The 21,441-nt window shown below is 40.7% G+C and overlaps 1 protein-coding gene across 1 annotated transcript in view; it reads left to right on the forward strand.

The window, feature by feature from the left end:
- The window catches only part of rnf217 (ring finger protein 217), a 112,141-nt gene extending 92,884 nt beyond the window's left edge, over positions 1-19,257 (forward strand). Inside the window, exon 6 of the mRNA XM_078212809.1 lies at positions 18,962-19,257. Within this exon, the coding sequence (XP_078068935.1) occupies positions 18,962-19,035 (74 nt within the window). The 3' untranslated portion in view covers positions 19,036-19,257. The remainder of the gene's footprint in view (positions 1-18,961) is intronic.
- Positions 19,258-21,441: the final 2,184 nt, after the last annotated feature.

A 21,441-nucleotide genomic window follows, 5' to 3' on the forward strand; every position in this document is an offset into this window, starting at 1 on the left:
TGAATATTAAACGGAGGTGGTTAAACACTCTGGGTGGAGATGGTCATCCTATGGCACTTGTGTGTGTGAATTCACCACCACTCTGTAACATTAATTGGCTTTGCCACAGCCAAGTCTTTCATAATGGTGATCAGCATTGACTGGAAACCCAGTTGGACCAGCCACATTAATGCTTTTGCCATGAGAGGTTAAAGACTGGATATTGTGTGGGGATTGACTCGCTGCCTGACTCCCCAAAGCGCCTCCACCACCTATAATTTGCTACTCCGTATTTTGATGGAATATTCACCACTTTCCTGAATGGATACAGCTACATGAGTCATGGCAAATGTGCACAAGCATGTCATGTTTTAATCACGATAAGTTGGCTCCGAGATTGTTCAAGGGAGGGTGGAGTAATTTACTCACCTGATGGGATCGTTTAATTACAATAGCCATCCATAAATAGGATTCTGGCTGTCTGATTGCAAATATCAAATCTCATAATAGATTGAAGAGCTATCGGATGTCATCCACTGGATGTCAATGAATTTAGAAAGCAAGTACTAAGTCATACAGTCAGAAGTTGCCACTTTGCATTGAAAATCTATTTAGTTGATCACAATCGGCACAAAGCAGTAGATAGAAAGTCAAACACAGCTTCTGACCCTGTTCACCCATAGATACTTCTGTATGGACTTCAGGTGAAGAATATTGAATATATTTGGCTGTTCATCTGTAAATGTTCCCCAGGAACAAATAGGATTTTTTTTTGCAGTTTACTCGGGAAATAAATATGCAGGATAATTAAAACTTTTTAGACTAGATTTTCTGGTCCAGGTATAGTTTACATCTGAATGGCTGGAAACAGATGAAGATCTCATCTGATGTTTAGTGTCCAGTTTGGCTAGTTCATAATCATACTTGTTCACAGCTTAACATACAATTCTGGGTATATGCCATTGTTGACATCCCTGAACAAGAGGATGATGTCTACTCAGCATTGCAGAATTTCCCTATGGCTCTTCATGTGGCTGAACAGACCAATTCTCGATCCACAGGGAATATGCAAAGAGCTAATCAAATGTCATGTCCAGAACATTCCTTTCATTTTATTCATTGGGACATGGGCATTGCTGGCTGGCCATCCCTAGTTGCCCTTGGGAAGGTGCTGATGAGCTGCCTTCTTGAATCGCTGCAGTCAATGTTCTGTGGGTTGACCCACAATGCCGTTAGGGAGGGAATTCCAGGATTTTGACCCAGCGACTGTGAAGGAACAACGATATATTTCCAAGCCAAGATGTTGAGTGACTTGGAGGTGAACTTGCAGGTGGTGGTGTTCCCATTGATCTGCTGCCCATGTCCTTCTAGATGGAAGTGGTTGTGGGTTTGGAAGGTGCTGTCTAAGGATCTTTGGTGAATTGCTGCAGTGCATCTTGTAGACAGTACATACGTCTGCTACTGAGCATCGGTGGTGGAGGGATTTAATGTTTGTAGATGTGGTACCAATCAAGCGGGCTGCTTTGTCCTGGAAGGTGTCAAGCTTCTTGAGTGTTGTTGGAGCTGCACCCATCCAGGCAAGTGGGGAATATTCCATCACACTCCTGGCTTGTGTCTTGTAGATGGTGGATAGGCTTTGGGGAGTCAGGAGGTGAGTTACTTGCCATGGTATTCCTAACCTCTAGCCTGCTCTTGTAGCCACTGTGTTTATGTGGTGAGTCCAGTTGAGTTTCTGGTCAATGGTAACCCCAAGGATGTTGACAGTGGGGATTCAGTGCTGATTACACCGTTGAATGTCAAGGGACGTTGGTTAGAGTGTCTCTTATTGGTGATGGTCATTGCCTGGCATTTGTGTGGCGCGAATGTTAGTTGTCACTTGTCAGCCCAAGCCTATTGTCCAGATCTTGTTGCATTTGAACATGGACTGCTTCAGTATCTGAGGACTCACGAATAGTGCTGAACACTGTACAATCATCGGCGAACATCCTCACTTCTGACCTTGTCATGGAGGGAAGGTCATTGATGAAGCAGCTGAAGATTGTTGGGCCCAGGGCACTACCCTGAATGACTCCTGCAGAGATGTCCTGGAACTGAGGTGACTGACCAACCACAACCATCTTCCTATCTACCAGGCATGACTCCAACCAGCAAAGAGTTTGCCCCCTGATACCCATTGATTCCAGTTTCGCTCGGGATCCTTGATGCCACACTCGGTCAAATGCGGCCTTGATGTCAAGGGCTGTCACTCTCGCCTCACCTCTGGAATTCAGCTCTTTTGTCCATGTTTGAATCAAGGCTGTACTGAGGTCAGGAGCTGTGCGATCATGGCGAAACCCAAACTGGGCGTCACTGAGCAGGTTATTGTTGAGCAGGTGCTGCTTGATAGCACTGTTGATGACCCCTTCCATCATTTTACTGATGATCGAGAGTAGACTGAATGGGCGGTAATTGGCCGGGTTGGATTTGTCGTGCTTTTTGTGTACAGGACATACCTGGGCAATTTTCCACATTGTCGGGTTAATACCGGTGTTGTAACTGTACTGGAAGAGCTTGGCTAGGGGAGCAGCAAGTTCTGGAGCACAAGTCTTCAGTCCTATTGCCGGAATGTTATTAGGGCCCATTGCCTTTGCAGTATCCAGTGCCTGCATCCGTTTCTTCTAACGTGAATCGAATTGGCTGGAAACTGGCATCTGAGATGCTGGGGATCATTGGAGGAGGCCAAAATCGATCATCCACTCGGCACTTCTGGCTGAAGATTGTTGCAAATACGTCAGCCTTATCTTTTGCATTGATGTGCTGGGCTCCTCCATCATTGAGGATGGGGATATTTGTGGAGCCTCCTCCTCCAGTGAGTTGTTTAATTGTCCACCACCATTCTCGACTGGACGTGGAAGGTGTGCAGAGCTTAGATTTGATCCGTTGGTTGTGGAATCGCTTAGCGCTGTTCGGCATGCAAGTAGTTCTGTTTTGTTGCTTCACCAGGTTGATACCTCATTTTTAGGCATGCCTGGCATGCCCTCCTGCACTCTCCATTGAACCAGGGTTGATCCCCTGGCTTGATGGTAATCGTTAAGTGGGGGATATCCTGGGCCATGAGGTTGCAGATTGTGGTTGGAGTACAATTCCGCTGCTGTTGATGGCCCACAGCACCTCATGGATGCCCAGTCTTGAGTTGCTAGATTGGTTCAAAGTCTGTCCATTTCGCACCTTGATAGTGCCACACAACACGATGGAGGTTATTCTCAATGTGAAGGCGGGACTTCGTCTCCACAAGGACTGTGCGGTGGTCACTCTTACCTATACTGTCATGGACAGATGCATCTGCAGCCGGCGGATTGGTAAGGATGAGGTCAAGTATGTTATTTCCTCTTGTTGGTTCCCTCACCACCTGCTGCAGACCCAGCCTAGCAGTTATATCCTTTAGGGCTTGATCAGTAGAGCTGCTGCTGAGTCACTCTTGGTAGTGGACATTGAAATCCCCCATCCAGAGTACATTTTGCGCCTTTGCCACCCTCAGTGCTTCCTCCAAGTGTTGTTCAACATGGAGGAATCCTGATTCATCAGCTGAAGGAGGACGGTACATGGTAACCAGTAAGAGGTTTCCTTGCCCATGTTTAACCTGAAGCCATGAGACTTCATGGTGTCTGGAGTCGATGTTAAGGACTCCCAGGGCAACTCCCTCCCGATTGTATACCACTGTGCCGCCATCTCTGCTGGGTCTGTCCTGCCGGTGGGACAGGACATATCCAGGGATGGTAATGGTGGTGTCTGGGGTGTTATCTGTAAGGTATGATTCCTAGAGAATGACTATGTCAGGCTGTTGCTTGGCTAGTCTGTGAGACAGTTCTCCCAATTTTGGCACTAGCCCCCAGATGTTAGTAAGGATATAAGTTAGGAGCCCATGGTGTTGATGGTAAGATCCTGGCATGGATAGAGGATTGGCTGACTGCCAGAAGGCAGAGAGTGTGGATAAAGGGGTCTTTTTCAGGATGGCAGCCGGTGACTAGTGGTGTGCCTCGGGGGTTGGTGCTGGGACCACAACGTTTCACAATATACGTTAACAATTTGGAAGGAGGAACTGAAGGCACTGTTGCTAAGTTTGCAGATGGTACAAAGATATGTAGAGGGACAGGTAGTATCGAGGAAGCAGAGGGGCTGCAGAAGGACTTGGACAGGTTAGGAGAGTGGACAAAAAAGTGGCAGATGGAATACAATGTGCAAAAGTGTGAGGTTATGCACTTTGAAGGAGGTATAGACTATTTTCTAAATGGGAAAATGCTTAGGAAATCTGGAAAACAAAGGGACTTGGGAATCCTTGCTCAAGATTCTCTTAAGGTTAACGTGCAGGTTCAGTCAGCAGTTAGGAAGGCAAATGCAATGTTAGCATCCATGTCGAGAGGGCTAGAATACAAGATCAGGGATGTACTTCTGAGGCTGTACAAGGCTCTCGTCAGACCTCATTTGGAGTATTGTGAGCAGTTTTGGGCCCCGTATCTAAGGAAGAATGTGCTGGCCTGATCCCTGCAATGAAGAGCTTGTCGTATGAGGAATGGTTGAGGACTCTGAGTCTGTACTCGTTGGAGTTTAGAAGAATGAGGGGGGATCTTATTTAAACTTACTGGAAACTGCGAGGCCTGGATAGAGTGGACATGGAGAGGATGTTTCCACTAGTAGGAAAAACTAGAACCAGAGGGCACAACCTCAGACTAAAGGGATGGTCCTTTAAAACAGAGATGAGGAGAAATTTCTTCAGCCAGAATGGTGAATCTGTGGAACTCTTTGCCGCAGAAGGCTGTGGAGGCCAGGTCATTGAGTGTCTTTAAGACAGAGATAAATAGGTTCTTGATTAATAATAGAATTGGGGTTATGGGGAAAACGCAGGAGAATGGGGATGAGAAAAATATCAGCCATGATTGAGTGGCGGAGCAGACTCAATGGGCCAAATGGCCTAATTCTGCTCCCATGTCTTATGATCATAAGGAGGACTTTGCAGGGTCGACAAGGCTGTTTATCTTGCCGCTGTCTTTTCCGGTGCCTAGGTCGATGCCAGGTGGTCCATCTGGTTTCTTTTCTTTGTTGAGACTTCTTGTTTGTGTAAAAAGTGCCAGGATAGCAGATCAATATTTCTTGGTCTTGACAGATCCTCAAAAAGCAGTTCAACCTATTTCAAGCCAAGTTTAAAAGAAGAGAAGTCTGATTAAAAGTGTGAACCAGAGTTTACAAGCAAATGCTGAAAAGCCTAGCATTCGGTCAGCAAGACGCTTAGCCAGGGGATCTCACTACTGTCTAAGGACCTCACCTAGTACTTTGATATCAACAACACTAAACAAACTATGGATGCAATTTCCACTTTATGTGGAAATCCTTTATTAACCCACTAAAGCAATAGTATGTACTTGCATCACTAGTTTATTTTATTTTACTAGTTTAGTAAGACCTGCGTGCAGGAGTTCGTCCCTGGGAGGTCAGCCCATTGAACAAATTCTTCCACACAACTTCCAGTGATTGACCAAGTCACACTTTCTGTCTGCAGCCCCAATGCCCTTGGGGCTGTTACTTTATACCTCTTTCTGACCTGGTCTCTTGGCAGATAAGGTGATGTCTTAAATCAAGTCATCTGACTGGATTATCAATTCTGCCCTGCACATGGTCATTTCTTGAGGGTGTTTCCAGGTACCTGCCTGAAATGGATTTGATTTCTGTATCTTGGTCAGGCAGGAAGAAAGCCATTCACACGTACTCAAGAGGCAGTTGTCAAGGTCATTTTCTGTAATCGGAGTGTCTGCTGGTTAACCATCACTCCAGTGGTATGCCCTGAACTGTGCGTGCATACCTGTCCGTGTCCAGTTGTTTTCTTAAAAAGTTCCATTTAAGTCTTCAGCTCAAAACCTTTATTCAATATCCTCCGCACTCCATGTTCCTACATCTGGTTCTGAGCTCAGGACATTGGTCAACTTCATAACTGGTTACGTTTTAACACTATTATAAAGCTAAAACCAATTTTAAACATACAAAGGAAGAAAACATGACAGAAATGCACAAGATATCAGAATGCCTTAAGTGTCTTTTAGGCCACCGATGTGGAAGTAATGCCTGATGAGATGGTCGCAAGAACGCTGGCACTATTGATCGAGTAAGAAGTCTCACAACACCAGGTTAAAGTCCAACAGGTTTATTTGGTAGCAAATAATTTGCTACCAAATAAACCTGTTGGACTTTAACCTGGCGTTGTGAGACCTCTTACTGTGCTTACCCCAGTCCAACGCCGGCATCTCCACATCATGACTATTGATCGACGCAGCAGCTTGCCTGGCAGGAAGCTGATGCAGCTGCGTTGACCCAGCAGCTGGTGAAATAACTCTACACCTGGTTTGATGTTGACTGAAGGCCTGAAAGTACAGTTCCCCATTATTTCTGCCAGCTAGGTACTGTATCAAGATCTGCAGATGTATTTGGTAGCACAGCCGCTATTCTTTGACTCTCCTAGCTGGTAGCACAAGTTTGGTGATTTTTCTTGCTCTTGCTGAGGAAATAGTCATTCTTGCGTGGCAACAACACATAGTGGTATTGTTATTCAACGCTGCAGTATGTTGGAGCATGAATGTGTATAGTCCTTGGCAGGATACTGTGCCAACGTTGTAATAAAAAGTCCATGAGCAACACTGGTCTGGTATTTCTGTTTGTGGATGTGCTTGGTCAGGAAAGCTGTTATTGTCTGTTTGTGCAGCCAACCTAATTTGCAGCCATTAGTTTCCAGTTGTTCTTTTAGTTTCATTTTAATTTTTTGGTCCATTTTATTTGATAGAACTGTATCAAACAATGCTTTTTTTCCTGAAATAAAGAGGAAAACTTTAAGGAAATACAGTGTGTCAGTCAACATCTGTAAAGAGAAGACAAGTTATAGCATTTCAGATGTGTATCCTCCATGTCTCTGAACTGGCTGCAGATTTCCCCCTCTATCTCATCTTTACTGTTTGGTAACTGGTAATACATATCAACAACTGTGCTATCTCCCTTCCTATTCCTTAAATCTGTCCACTTGGTTCTGTCTTAGCACAACCATAGAATATCTCTTTTTTCAGACATCAAGACAGAATCCTTGATTATTATTGTCACCCTTTTATTGCTCCTTAAGCCGCATTTTCATTAATCTACTGTTATCATAACACTCATTATCTTTTAATGTTTCTTAGTCTGCAGTTTTGTTTTGAATGCTTTGTGCAACCATTTAATTGTGATTCCAATTTTTCTAACTTTGAAATTCCTTCTCATTCTGATCTTCGCAGTGCTGTACCATTCTCTATACATCCTTTATTTAAATGATCTTTGTCATTGCTAGAGCACGTAATGCAAGACCAAGTATAGATTGTTGGTCCCAGTCAAATATATGGTCTGCAAATAGTTTTCTCATTTTGGCTCAGTGCTGAATGCTCAACTCGCCACCAACTTCTCAAGGGCACTTATGAATCGGCAACAAACACTGGTTCTGCCATTGATGCTCACACCCCATGAATGAATATTTTAAAAATGTTGAGAGCCAGATAGACATGGGTTCAAGGCCCCCTACAGCGGCTTGAGCACATAACCAAGCCTGACACTTCAAAGCATTACTGATGCTGACCTTTTGGATAAGAAGTTCAGCTGAACCCCCGCTTACTGCTTCATGTATATGTGAATCATTCCATGAATTCTTAGTGTTCCTGGCCAATATTTAATCCTGGACTAACACGTAAAACAAAGATTTAAAGTTTTATTTCATCATGTTTGGAAGTTGTGATATTATTATTGTTTCCTACATTACATAATTGAATACACTTCAAAAGTACTTAATGGGTTGTAAAACACATTGGGATGCCCTGAGGTTGTGGAGAGCTCTATGAAGATGCACATTTTTCTTCAGTTTTTTTAATGTGTTGATGGGGACAATTGTACTTGAGTTACAGGAAAATCTCTCATTTGTAAAATTACCCCTTTCCAGAGGAATAGAAACAAATATTCTACGGGGAACGTGAAAACAAATGATTAAAATATATTGTTTTAAGTACTGAGCACCAGGAGTGGAACTGAAGAAGAGATTGACAGCAGAGCCATTACAAATTCTGGGTGAACAGATCCTCTTTTAAAGAGGAACCATAGTTAAATGTTAGGTTCTATAGTAAAGGACACTATCGAGATTGAAAAGTCTAGGGGGAAGTCCAGACAAATCATTAAGTGATAATTAAATGTGGGTTTTAAAAATCTGAAGATTATGCAAAGAAGGGAGACAGGCAAAGAGTTTTGAAGTTGTGACAGGAGTGGGCTAGTCAACAGTTTCTGTGCTATCTCGCAAAAGAATAATTTTGCAATTGCGCCATCTACTGCAAGAGAAATTGTGCTTTCCCTAGTCTTGTATAATCAGTGACAAAACTTGGTTCTTTATTATGTATTGATTTTTAAAATATTTTCTAAGGATAATTGTACAAGCACCATTTCCTGAAATAATTTTCCCTATTATGTTAAAGTGGTACTGCCTTTGTGCGTATATTTGGCAAACCCCTTTTTAATTTTTTTTCCAAATGCACAACATAAAATTTTAGCTTGTGTTGAAATGGATCATAATCCCTGTTGATATAATGGCCTTTTTTTTTGCCTACTTTCCCCTCCAAATAAAAGAAAATTAGCAAACACTTCCATAAAAGCAGTAATCATTTTAATGATAAGCATTGTGAATGACGATACAATTACAGAAAGTAATTGCAGTACAGTTGTCAGGCATCATTTTTTCTACTCTTTCCTGTGCCCCTTCTAAAGCTTCTGCAGGTGCAAAGATCAAAATGACAGAGTACTCCTTATGAGGCCTCACCTGTACAATCTTTCTAATGAGCCCCCAGTTTTCAATTGTACCTACCAGGATTCTCTTAAGTTCTGACACTATCCTTGAGCCTTTAGGTAGTAGTCATTGATCAGTCACAAATCTTCATCTCTTCCAGCTACATTTAACGTTAACTAAATGTAGGTGAATTTCCCTGACTTCCCCCATTCAGGATTTAGTAACTAATTCAGAAAAAAACGGCATAAGGCTTTTTAGATATGACCTCTGCTTCCTGAAGCCATGTTGGGCCTACCCTATCAAGCCCAAGTATTCTGAATTATCAATCATGGCATTCCTAATGCAACAGGACTATAGTTTCTAGGTTGTGATTTTAATCCCTTTTGTAAGTAAAGCACCACATATACCTTTCTCCAGCCATTTTCTCGGTGAACTTCCAATTCTAAGTGAACTATTGAAAATAATTCATTCACAGTCATTTCCTTAAGAATCCGATGACATTTGGTCCTGATTGTTTGATGAAGATGGTTCAGCTGTAAATGATGGGCAGAGGATCTCATGGGGCTGCAATGTTGATTATGATCAACTTCCTGTCTCTAGTATTACTCCAGCAGGGTTTTTCCTTTAACCACACCCTCCCCTCCCAGCCTTCAGTTCCCCTGTTGATTTGAGTTTTGTGTTGTCATATTTGGTCAAACACCTGCCTTGACGTCAAGGACACATCCAGCTTTTGTATTATGCAAAAATCAATGTTGCGACGAGGTATGGAGCTGAATGACTCTGATGGAAACTTAACTAAGCTGGTTTCTAATAAATAGCTGCTGCTTCACGGCACTACTGGTGGCTCTTCCATTATTTTATGGATGATTGAGAGGATACTGATCGGAAGACAATTTGATATATTGGTTTTGTGCCCCTACCTTTTGTGGATATGACATGCTGCCAATTTTCCAACTGTTTGATAGCCAAATGGGTAGTTTCATAGCTGTGCTGGAATAGTTTGGCAGGAGGGAAAGAGGCAGCTGGTTGTATCTAGTGTGCAGATATTCAACGCAACAAATATATTGTCAGGACCTATAATCAGTGCACTCAGCTGTTTCTTAATGTCATATCGATGAAGTGAATCAAATTGGCGAAAGATAAGCATCTATAATGGTGCAGTGCTCAATCATTAGATTTTCAAACTTCCAGCCTTGTCCTTTTGCACTCACAATGCTGGGACTGTTTCTGGATCTTCCTCCTCCAGTTGGTTGCTAAACTGCCCACCACAATTCTCAATTGCATATGATACTTTGTCCTGATCTGTTATTTGAGGGAGTGCTTAGCTGTGTCAATGACCTCCTCCTTTTGTTATTTATTATGCTTGGAGCCGGGCTACAACAGATCTATGTCTTATTGTAAGGCAGGGTTTCCCAAACTGGGCTCTGCAGAACCCCATCCATGGCTGCCTTCTCCAGAATCCAGCCTCTGATTGGACCAACTGGAAACAGCACAAAACTTGGTTCAAATTTCCAGATCCGGGTGAGCACAGATGGCGGAGTGATGGGGAGAGCAGGTGGGAGTGGGGGCCAGGTGGGAGTGGGGGCAAGGCAGTCATTGGGCAGCAGTGAGAGCATGGTAAGGGTTGGGGTGCGGAACAAATGGGAATCACTGGCATGTGAGAGAGAGGGTTGAGGGTTTGTCTGTCTGTGTGTACATAAGAGGGAGGTGTAGATGTGTGTGTGTGAGAGAGGGGTGAGTGAACGGTGAGTGAGGGAGGGGAATGTGTGTGTGTCCGATATGAGAACGCAGCTTTCTAGCATCACTCTCCTATTAAAAATGACAAAAAGGTAACAATGTTTTAATTATAATAAATGTACACATAAAATAGAAAAGACTCCTATAAATTTGGTTTATGCATGTTTTTGTGCAATAAATACAATCAGTTTTTTGTAGTTTAACTCTTCAACTCAAGAAGAATGTTTCTTAGGGTCCTGTTAATACTCTTGGGAAGTCAAAAGGATTCCATTGGCAGAAAAGTTTGGGAAACCCTGTTCTAAGGCAAGTCTTTACATGCACTCAATTGAACCAGGAGTGGCCTGCTGGCTCAACAGTGATGGAAGATTTAGGGATTTGCCAGACCATGGAGTACAGACTGTGGTGACATACAAATCCTATTCTGCTGATGGCCCAGAGCATGTCATGGATGGACAATTTAGAACTGCTACATAGGTGTTCACAGGAGGAAGGGCTGAGAAAATCAGCTTCTGTTTATTTGTAATTGATTTTTGTTTTACATTCTTGAACCACTACCACCTGATGCACCCTGATATAAGCCGTTATCTTATCCAGGTGTTAATTTGTTATGATAGAGGAGTAGAGGTAGGAAATAACAGTAAAACCTAATATTGTCCTAGTGTTCGTCACCATCCACCTACTATCAAACATCACTAAATGGTAATGAACAGTGGAAACGCGAGCTTTCAGTGATGGGGTTAAAGCCACTGTAGAGTTTAAAAATAATAATTCTAATGGTAAACTGCGGGTCTGAATTTTCTTGAAGATTCTGAGTGGAGGCCTGTAACTAGTGGTGTGCCACAGGGATCGGTGTTGGGTCCATTGTTGTTTGTCATCTATATCAATGATCTGGATGATGATGTGGTAAATTGGCTCAGCAAGTTTGCTGATGATACAAAGATTGGAGGTGTAGTGGACAGTGAGGAAGGTTTTCAAAGCTTGCAGAGGGATTTAGACCAACTAAAAAAATGGGCTGAAAAATGGCAAATGGAATTTAACGCAGACAAGTGTGAGATATTGCACTTTGGAAGGACAAACCAAAGTAGAACGTACAGGGTAAATGTTAGGACTCTGAAGAGTGCAGTTGAACACAGGGATCTGGGAATACAGGTACAGAATTCTCTAAAAGTGACGTCACAGGTGGATAGGGTCATAAAGAGTGCCTTTGGTGCATTGGCCTTTATAAATCGGAGTATTGAGTATAAAAGTTATGGTAAGGTTATATAAGGCATTGGTGAGGCCGAATTTGGAGTATTGTGTACAGTTTTGGTCACCTAGTTACAGGAAGGATGTAAATAAGGTTGAAAGAGTGCAGAGAAGGTTCACAAGGATGTTGCCGGGACTTGAGAAGCTGAGTTACAGAGAGAGATTGAATAGGTTGGGACTTTATTCCCTGGAGCGTAGAAGTATGAGGGGAGATTTGATAGAGGTGTATAAGATTTTGATGGGTATAGATAGAGTGAATGCAAGCAGGCTTTTTCCACTGAGGCTAGGGGAGAAAAAAACCAGAGGGCATGGGTTAAGGGTGAAAGGAGAAACGTTTAAAGGGAATATTAGGGGGGGCTTCTTCACGCAGAGAGTGGTGGGAGTGTGGAATGAGCTGCCAGATAAAGTGGTAAAAATGCGGGGTCATTTTTAACATTTAAGAAAAACTTGGATGGGTTCATGGATGAGAGGGATGTGGAGGGATATGGTCCAAGTGCAGGTCAGTGGTACTAGGCAAAAAATGGTTCGGCACAGATAAGGGCCAAAAGGCCTGTTTCTGAGCTGTAATTTTCTATGGTTCTATGGGGAAAATATTTGAACTTGTGCAAATTAAATACATTTTAAAAATTCAAGAAAACAGGTTAAAAATGTCTGAATGAAAGTTGTAATGCTGGTCAGATTGTTAAAGCAGCTTTCGGACATTGTTGATGCAGCTCATCCCAAGAGATTTTTATCCTTGTGTCAGTGATAGGATTTGGTACATAGGCTATGTTGCCCAATTTTAAATTACCACGGTTTTGATTTGATTTATTATTGTCACATGCATTAGCATACAGTGAAAAGTATTGTTTCTTGTACGCTATACAGACAAAGCATACCATTCACAGAGAAGGAAACGAGGGAGTGCAGAATGTAATGCTAGGGTCATAGCTAGGGTGTAGAGAAAGATCAACTTAATGCAAGGTAGGTCCATTCAAAAGTCTGACAGCAGCAGATTTAGAAAAGGAAAGGCTAAAATACTACACAGTTTTGAAAAACAACAATTGGGTAATAATTGAATTGAGATGATGAGGATTCGTCCTATAACTGGTCACTACTTTGTTGGTGCTGATATTCTAACATTGAATCATGAATATCACCATTAACATAGTAATTTTTATCAATTTTTGGCTTGATTGAGTCCCAACTAAAATTAATTCTTATTTTAACAGCTAAAGAATATTGCTGAGGTACTTATTGTTACCAAGCATTAAAAGTGCTCTTAAAACAAAAAGGTGAGTTATCGGAAACACTGTGATGTGCTCTGATCTCCTGTAAATCGATTGTGAGCAGGCTGCACTTCCTTTTGGAAGTGGATGAGTCAGAAATTCTCAAGGTCAAGACTGTGCTAAAAATGCGGAGATTTAAATTATTGCTTTTTCATCGATTTTTTTTAAAAACAGGAATTAATTGGGGGAATTTTGTTTCTTGTCAGTAAATGAATATTTTGTACAAAATATGGTTGAACAACTGAATGCTGGAGATCAGATTTTCCCATCAGCATCATTTTAACAGTGGCATTAAACAGTTTAAGCCAAAATAAGTAAATGATTGCTGACATTAAAATATTGGCAGTAGAAAATTCCACCTTAAGTGTCCAAAAGAGAAAAGGCAAAACTAGCCTAATACTTTCAGCACGAACGGGTTACCTATCTGCCATTTTGATTTCAGTTGAAATGGTGTCCGCTGGTGCATTTAACTTCATTATACATTATTTTAATTGGGAATGATCAAAAAATTCCCACTCCAGATTGTCATGTGTGTGCGCTGCCAGAAGGTGCAGAGGTGAGGACAGGATAGTAATGACCCTTTCTGCCAGCCACCACCCACCCCTGACAATGAAATAGTCTGCCAGCGTCTATCTTTTGGCTGAGCCTAAATGTGAAGAATGAATACTCTTGTTGTACTAACAGTGGAATTGTACTTCAGCATAGATCACCAGTCAAGAGGAGGAAGGTGCAGAAATTGAGACACAAAACAATCTTTATTTAAGCAGTTTATTTCCCTGAAATAGAACATCACCATCTTGGATCTGCATTCAAACTTTAGCCTGCTTTGATTATCTACACTTTCAGAGCAGTATGAATACATTCAGGACTAGCTCAGTGTAGTATTGTAGAGGTGCCTGCCTTTGAGCTTTCCAGGATCTTGTAAGAGGTTAAGTACTGGGTGAATGTGGCAGTTTGTTTTTCCATTTAATTGCTTGGAAATCTTCATTTATTGTGTTGCATGATGCTGTCCATTATTTATAGTCATAAGCTACTTGAGGAATGGCGCGTATGGCAGTTTGCTGTCAGTACTGAGAATTCTGCGACCATTCTTTAAATTGCCATTCTTTCTCAGACAACATCCATACCTTAGATTTTGTTGTGAATTATTGTATATATCAGGCTTGCATAGCAAGCAGAACTTCCCAGGGCCCTGCACCAATGACAGAACATCAAATGCAGCAAGTGACCTACTGGTGATGTAGAGCTTCAGAAAATTCTGCCCATTTTGTGAGTAAGCTCTTCAAAGCCTTGGTGACGGGATGTGGTGAATACTAACAATATTGTATGTCCGCAGGTTCTAAGGCTTGTTAATGGGCTTTTTACTGTGACATTTGTGTTAAGGGCCAAGAATCATTAAAAAAATAAAGAGCAACATCGATCTTAAAGTAAAAAGAGCAATTGGGCTGAATCAAGAAGTAGTTCAATTCTATTTTCTTTTAATACCCATAGATTTTAGCAAGAAAGGAAACTTAAAGAAGTTGAGGGGGCTTGTGGTTGGGGTGGTAGAGAGTTCCATAATTTTTGAGTGCATGACCAAACATCAGCTAAATTTGGCAATGATGAAATGAGGCAATTTCAACACAACACAGGAAGGATGAAGAGCATTTGGCTGGCTAATGTGTGTGTGTGTGTGTGTGTGTGTGTGTATATATATATATATATATGTGTGTGTATATATATGCACACACATATAATATAAAATCAAATATTCTTGTAAATTATTATTGTATTTGAGCTTAACAATAATTTCTCTTAGGCAGTGAAAATATGTCCCATGCTCCTGATTATCTGATGTCCCTTAAAATTATTCTAACCAGACTTCTTATGTTGATGGTTACTGATTAAAAGTCTTGTAGGAAGGAATATAAATTTTCAATAGACTATAAATAGAGAAGATAATTATAATGTTTATGTAATGCAATATGTGCCTTGTTTCAGTGAACTAGGTGTGCAAACACACCAGCAGGGTTATCATTAAAGTGTAATTTTAAGTACACAATTGTAAGGGCTTTTAGTCTTGTTGTAGTAACGAATGGAGCAACAGGCACTGGAGGGCAAAACACTTCTCTGTTGTCTCTGCAATGGGAGGATTTTGGGAAACCTCAAATGCCCACATTTAACCATGCCAATTTTTAACAATAATGCCATGTAAGTGCTTATTGTGTCCTATTTATTTTGGCCACATGCCAAATGTCACATTTTTTTATATCTCAAATATTTTTTTTAAAATCGCTGAGGGTAACGAGACAGAAGAATGTCATGAAATTTAATGCAGACAAATGTAATGTGTTACAAAAACAGAAAATGCTGAAAAATCTCAGCAGGTCTGGCAGCATCTGTGGGGGGGAGAATAGAGCCAGCATTTCGAGTCTAGATGTTATGGAATGTTCATAGGAAGAAAAAATAGACAACACGTAGGTCATGAATGATGTTAAAAGATCTTTAGGCTCAACTTTAAAATGTCTTACGAATACAAAATAGCAATTAAGCTAATATCCAAACGATGGAATATGAGTTAGGGAAGATAACTTTATAGTACTTTGGTCAGAACACATGTACGATTTATGCTTCATTTTTCGTGTTAAACTCGGGAAATGTGAATCAGACCATTTCTTGACTTTGGAAACCTCAACCCATCATTTCTGCCCATACCCACCATATTTTCATCTCTGGGCAATGTGGGCAGGTAGAGCTTGGATTTCCCAACTCCTGAGGCATTGTCTGAGGAGTGCAGGTGTTGAGATAGGCTCACCTCGGTTTGCTCAGACATTGGCCCAGCTTTCCACATCGTTCTTATCCCACCTCATACCCCATGCCCCTTGTACTCCCAATGTACCCATGCCCCACTGTGACCACATGTGTTCTCTATATCCACTCACCCTGTACACAATATGTACAGTCCTCAGCAGCCATGTAATAGGTAAGTCCATGAAATGGGCATGAGTAAAAGTAAACTTCTAACAATTTAATAGAGCTGTCACTTGAAAACACAACCATTCATTCTGGGGGAAAAAACTTAAATCCCCTCACGTAGTTGTTTAGTTGTAAAAACAAATAAAACCATCTATTCATTAAAGACAGGTGCTCCTTTATTAAGAATTAAGAATTCTTAAAACTGTCAATCAGAATACTTACACAACTCATTGTTGAAGCTCTGACGAAGAGTCATCCAGACTTGAAACAATAGCTCAGTTCTCTCTCCACAGGTCTGCTGAGATTTTCCAGCATTTTCTGTTTTTTTTGTCTGTTGAGATAAGTGGTTCATAAGCTTTTGAAACTCAATCAAGCATTCATAATTGGCTCTGCTGTCATACAAACCATTACTGCTCCAGACAGTGGAGCCTTTTGAAACTGGAAAAACAGATAGCTATGTTTTTTTCTAAGCTATGCCCTATATCCTGTCGATCAAAGCAGTCCACGAACAGATTGTTTTTTTTCTTACCTGAATGAAAGCTGCAGGCTTTTTTCAAGTTTAAAGTACTTTAGACATTTAAATCATTTCAGATCATGACAAAGTTTTCTGTTTTCTTCAGTTGTGAATCCATAATAACACACACTGAATGGAAAAAGTACTCTAATGCATCTCAACACTTAGACAACGCTGAAATGTAATGGGCAGTTTACCTTTATAGGACCAAGCCCTATGATCAATCACTGCAGTAAAAATGCATCTAATGTATAATACAATATCTAATAAAGACATTTAAAGTTGTTAAAACATTTTACACTCACTTGTCAGAATGTTCTGACTCCTTGGTAGACTTGCCCCAAGATTCCCAAACTTTCAAATAAGTCTGGTTTCCAAAACCTGTAAGAATTGATCAGAATAATTGGGGGGAGGGGAAGAGAGACGAGAAAAGCACATTTCTCATAAGGCTATCAAGGGCAACCCTGACTTCAGAGGAGGTGCATGTGGAATTATGCCCTGACTCTAACCTGACCTGTTCCTGCCTATGAGAAGATTGTGCAAGTCCATATATATGTGAGAAATTTAGATTTTCTGTGAAAAATGTGAAGTGTTGGCAATTCCAAACCCATTCCCAACTCCAGGAAGACATTAAAATCCAACACTTCGTCTGGTTCTCATTGCCCAAAAACATTCAAGTGCAGGAGGATGTGCGAAGAAGCGCCAAAAGGCTGATAAATGATGGACAAAATTTTAAGGATCATGGGTTATCCTGCTCCACCGTCCAAGACTTCACAGCCATTTAATGCCCCAAGGGTAGGTTATCAGCTTTGTCATCCCAGCAGCATCATTGGGAACTGAGGCCACTGCCGTGACTCCAAGCAGTCTCCAGATTCGAAGCCCCAGGGCCAAGTTGGAGGTAAGTGGGTTTCATGGAGAGTGGCCGGACGGCAAAGTTGTGTGAAGAGGGGGCACCCAGAGATCAGCCCATTGAGGGAGAGGAGGTCTGAAGTGTGCCCAATAAAGGAAGGGGGCAGGTTATATTGGTGCTACCCTCTTTTCCCACCAAAGGTCCAAGCAGGGTGACCTGCTGGCTTCCCCTGTCTCTGACTTCCACCTGCCTCAAAGTTGAGGCCAGGGTGGAGAACAACCCTTAATTGGCCACTTAAGGGTCCTGATGGAGGCATGGGCAGGTGGGCTACTCCTGGTCTCTCCCAAAAAGCTGAGGACAGGTTCGGGGAGTTGGCAAACCTGCGGTGGGGGCTGTAGAACTCTGCTATGAGAAGAGACTAGATAAACCTGGACTCTATAGTTTAGATAGAAAATAACTAAAAGATCATCTTAGTGATCTATGTAAGACTATTACAGGTATTGAAAAATTTAACCATGATTGTTACTTTTAACTGCCATAACAGAATAAATGTTGCAGGTTCTGAAGAAGATGCATTTTTTTTGAACCGATATCAAGAAATTCTTGTTCATGAAAAAGTGGTCAACGTGTGGGATAAGCTACCTGGTAAAATAATGAAAGCAAAAATCCTGGAATCATTTGAAATAATGAAAAGCTACATTGCTATTTTGCTTGAGGAGTCCTTTAGATGGGCTAAATGGCCTTGCACGTCCCCAATGATGTTGTGATAAATCCCACAAAATGTGAACTGCGCTTCAGAGCATCTTTTTTAAAACTATTTTATAAAGAAGCAACCTGCAAATGTGTTATGTGTTAAATTGAATTTGGTGACTTTGAGGGAATGAACGCAAAGGCCTTTTTATTTTGTTTACCAGACTCCAAATAGCAAGCTAATAAATGCCACAAATCCAAAGTAAATGTTTTACAAAACAACTTTGTATTTTGCCGTGCCAGGTGGTAACTTCTGTACATTAACTGGCAGCAGGGTGGGATTTTCCAGCCCCGCCCACCGCCAGGATCATCTGATCCTGCTGAAAGTCAAAGACCTTTGGCTGGCCTGCCACATCTCTCATGGTAGATACCACAATGGTAGGGCCAGAAAATTCCAGCCACAGAAAAGGTGACCTGAACCATATCTAGTTTTACAGCGGAAGTATCTTAGATGGAGGAGGACAGTAACAAAATTATCTTCCTATATTTTTATTGCATTGATTTATTCACATTTTTCCACATTTTAGATTACGTACCTCACCTCATCGAAGCATAACAATAATCAAATAATATTTTGAGTATTCCATTCACAGGGCGTAGTAAAAATAATACTGTAATCCACTGTAAGAAGTTAGTTTCCAAATATATTGCATTTTACTTTTTGTTCCTTCTCCTTCATTCTCTAGTTATTAATTCACTAATAGCACTGTGTAGATTTAAATAGTGACCAAACAGGCATTTTTATCATGGAACTTTATGAACAATCAGAGCTATTGGTTCTAAGAATAAGTTCCATAACTTTATTAGTAAACAGTTATTTTTCGCTAATGCAATTTTCTTTTCTTTTTTGATAGGCTTGTTTATCTTTCCTGTCTATTACATTTGTAAGAAGCAGAGGAAAAGATCACAGACTGGTATGTTTACGTGAAAAAAGAAACGCACCTTGTTTACATTGGTAACGACGGATGTGTCAAGGTCCTCACAAAACTCTGCAGTGAGAAGCAATAGCACGTAACTAGCATCAAGATACTGAACAACCATGAAACTGGGAATGATGTCACAAAGTATTTCTTGGCCATATTACTAAGTAATACACCATTCCCAGAATAACTTCCAAAGAGCTGGCTTTAAGCACTGTGATGTACAACTCAAGAAAGAAAAAAACTGATCTGGGGTAAAGATAACACTGCTGGAGATAGGGCTGTTTTTCCATTTTGCACATGTTAGCAGTACTAAGCTATAATCATGGATGATGTGGACCTCTGGCAATGTTTGCACTCCTTGCATTGTCCTAACACTGTCTTAAAACCTCAATTACAGAAGCGAACTTTTCTCTGCACTATGTGATATTCCTCTTCCCTTCTCAATGAAAATTCTCATCTCAAGGGATATTTCTGCGCTATACATGTCACTTCATTAAGATTACATCTAATTGGAAATTTTATTCACAACTTTTCTGGCAATTAATATCTGCAGAGGCGGAAACTGTAATTCAGCTCAGACTGGGGTATTTCACACTAATTCCCAAGTTGACTCTGCCACTTAGCAAAAGTAACCAGACCTGATCTTTAAAATTTTGGAGTCACAGTCAAAGCAGGAGTTTGTATTTTAGCCAAAATAATGCATTCGGTAGATTTTGTCTTCAACAAATTCTGCCTCATGTTTTATTTCAAAAGTGGAAAATTTGGAATCTGATCAAAACTATTGGGTTGCTGCAGTGTGAACATGCATAACAAATTCAGATAATGCACAAGCAAACTTTTTTTCTTGTTCGTTGCCAATTTGGATGACTGATGTCAACAAATTTTAAAGGGATAAGTGTCCTTTTAATGGGGCACTAAGAAAGTGAAAGTTCTATAAACACATATTAAAGAAAATTAAAATTTGGTCTTGGGTTCTGACAATTGACCAAGTCCCTCTAGTGCGCATCAATCATGGAGGTCTCAAGTGTGCTGATGGACATGATGTGTGCTCCCTCTTCAGCGACACCTGAGTGGGGAGGCAGACATTCAGGCTGAGCAACACCCTCAACTGCACACTGCCTGGACCTGTGGATGGCCACCTTGGATCTTGCAACAGCAATCTTTTTAATTTGCATCTAAATCAGTACCAGTTCAAATGACGAGCAAGGATCTTCCCACTGAGCTTCACTGTTGATTTCCAATTGTGATTAAATGCAAGAATAATGGAAGTAAAGGATATCCCAAGATCAGATCTGGCAATCACATTTTGCTTGCTTGAATTTGACTTAATAACATTAAATAATGCCATCTTAAAGTAACTTCTAGTGCCTTATTAGGATTGTTTTGTGAGAGGAGAGCCTTTCTGCTGCTAATAGCCATGCTATAGATAAGATATGGTTCAATCCATTGCAGTGATATACAATAGGCCACTTGAAAGTGTAAGCATAGTTTAAAGAAAAAGAATCTGAACATTGACTAGTATTGCAGAGAGCTACAAAGAAGTTTTGTGGGACAGTTTTGTGGTTTTGCTGGAAATGTTTCTTCATAGTGGGTAATTTTACATGATCACAAACATATTGATCATTCAATATCTTCCTACATTAGAGTTTATTGTTTGAAGAATTGAATTTCCATATACTGCTCATTAGAACTTGCAAAAATGTAGGCGAAAGACCATAAATAGCCCATTTGTTATTGACCTTTAATCCTGGAATATATCCCACTCAATAATACTCAATACTTAAGATTCCCAATAGTATCACATTGATTTTTCTTGTGATTAATTATAATCCTACAATATCTATATTAATATACCTTCAACACGAAAATGTGTTGTTTCCTGCCATATTGTGTTCTATCTGCATTTTTTTTAAATCTCGGCAAACCAATCTTTTTAATTGGACCAGAATCCTTTGAATGCAGTTTCTCCTGTACATTTCTCACTTGACCAGCAAATTCAATATTAGAAGAAACACTGTTCTGCAAATCATTTATTTGTAATAACCTTAATGGCAGGGAAAGAAAACAAATCGCTGCAGAGTTCCATTCGTCTCGGAAGCCAAGATAACTTTTTTTAAATTTTAACAAGTATTTGCTTTCAATGAGCAAACTAGTTTTCACTCTGCTGTCTAATAAGCCAGTAATGCCCTGAACCTTGACCTTTAAAAGCTCCACTTGCGTGACCTTTTCGTTTGAAAATCTAAATAGTCCTCTTTTACTATTTCAGTTAATCCCTCCAAAAACAAACCAATGCTTCTGAATCCATGCTGATTATTTATGATCTTTGACAATATCCCATTGAATACTTAAACCTTTCCCGCCATTGTAATTAGGCTAAATTGTCTTTAATTTCTAGGCTTTCAATTTAACCA

This window comes from Mustelus asterias, chromosome 5 (assembly GCF_964213995.1).
Source record: "Mustelus asterias chromosome 5, sMusAst1.hap1.1, whole genome shotgun sequence".
NCBI lineage: Eukaryota > Metazoa > Chordata > Chondrichthyes > Carcharhiniformes > Triakidae > Mustelus > Mustelus asterias.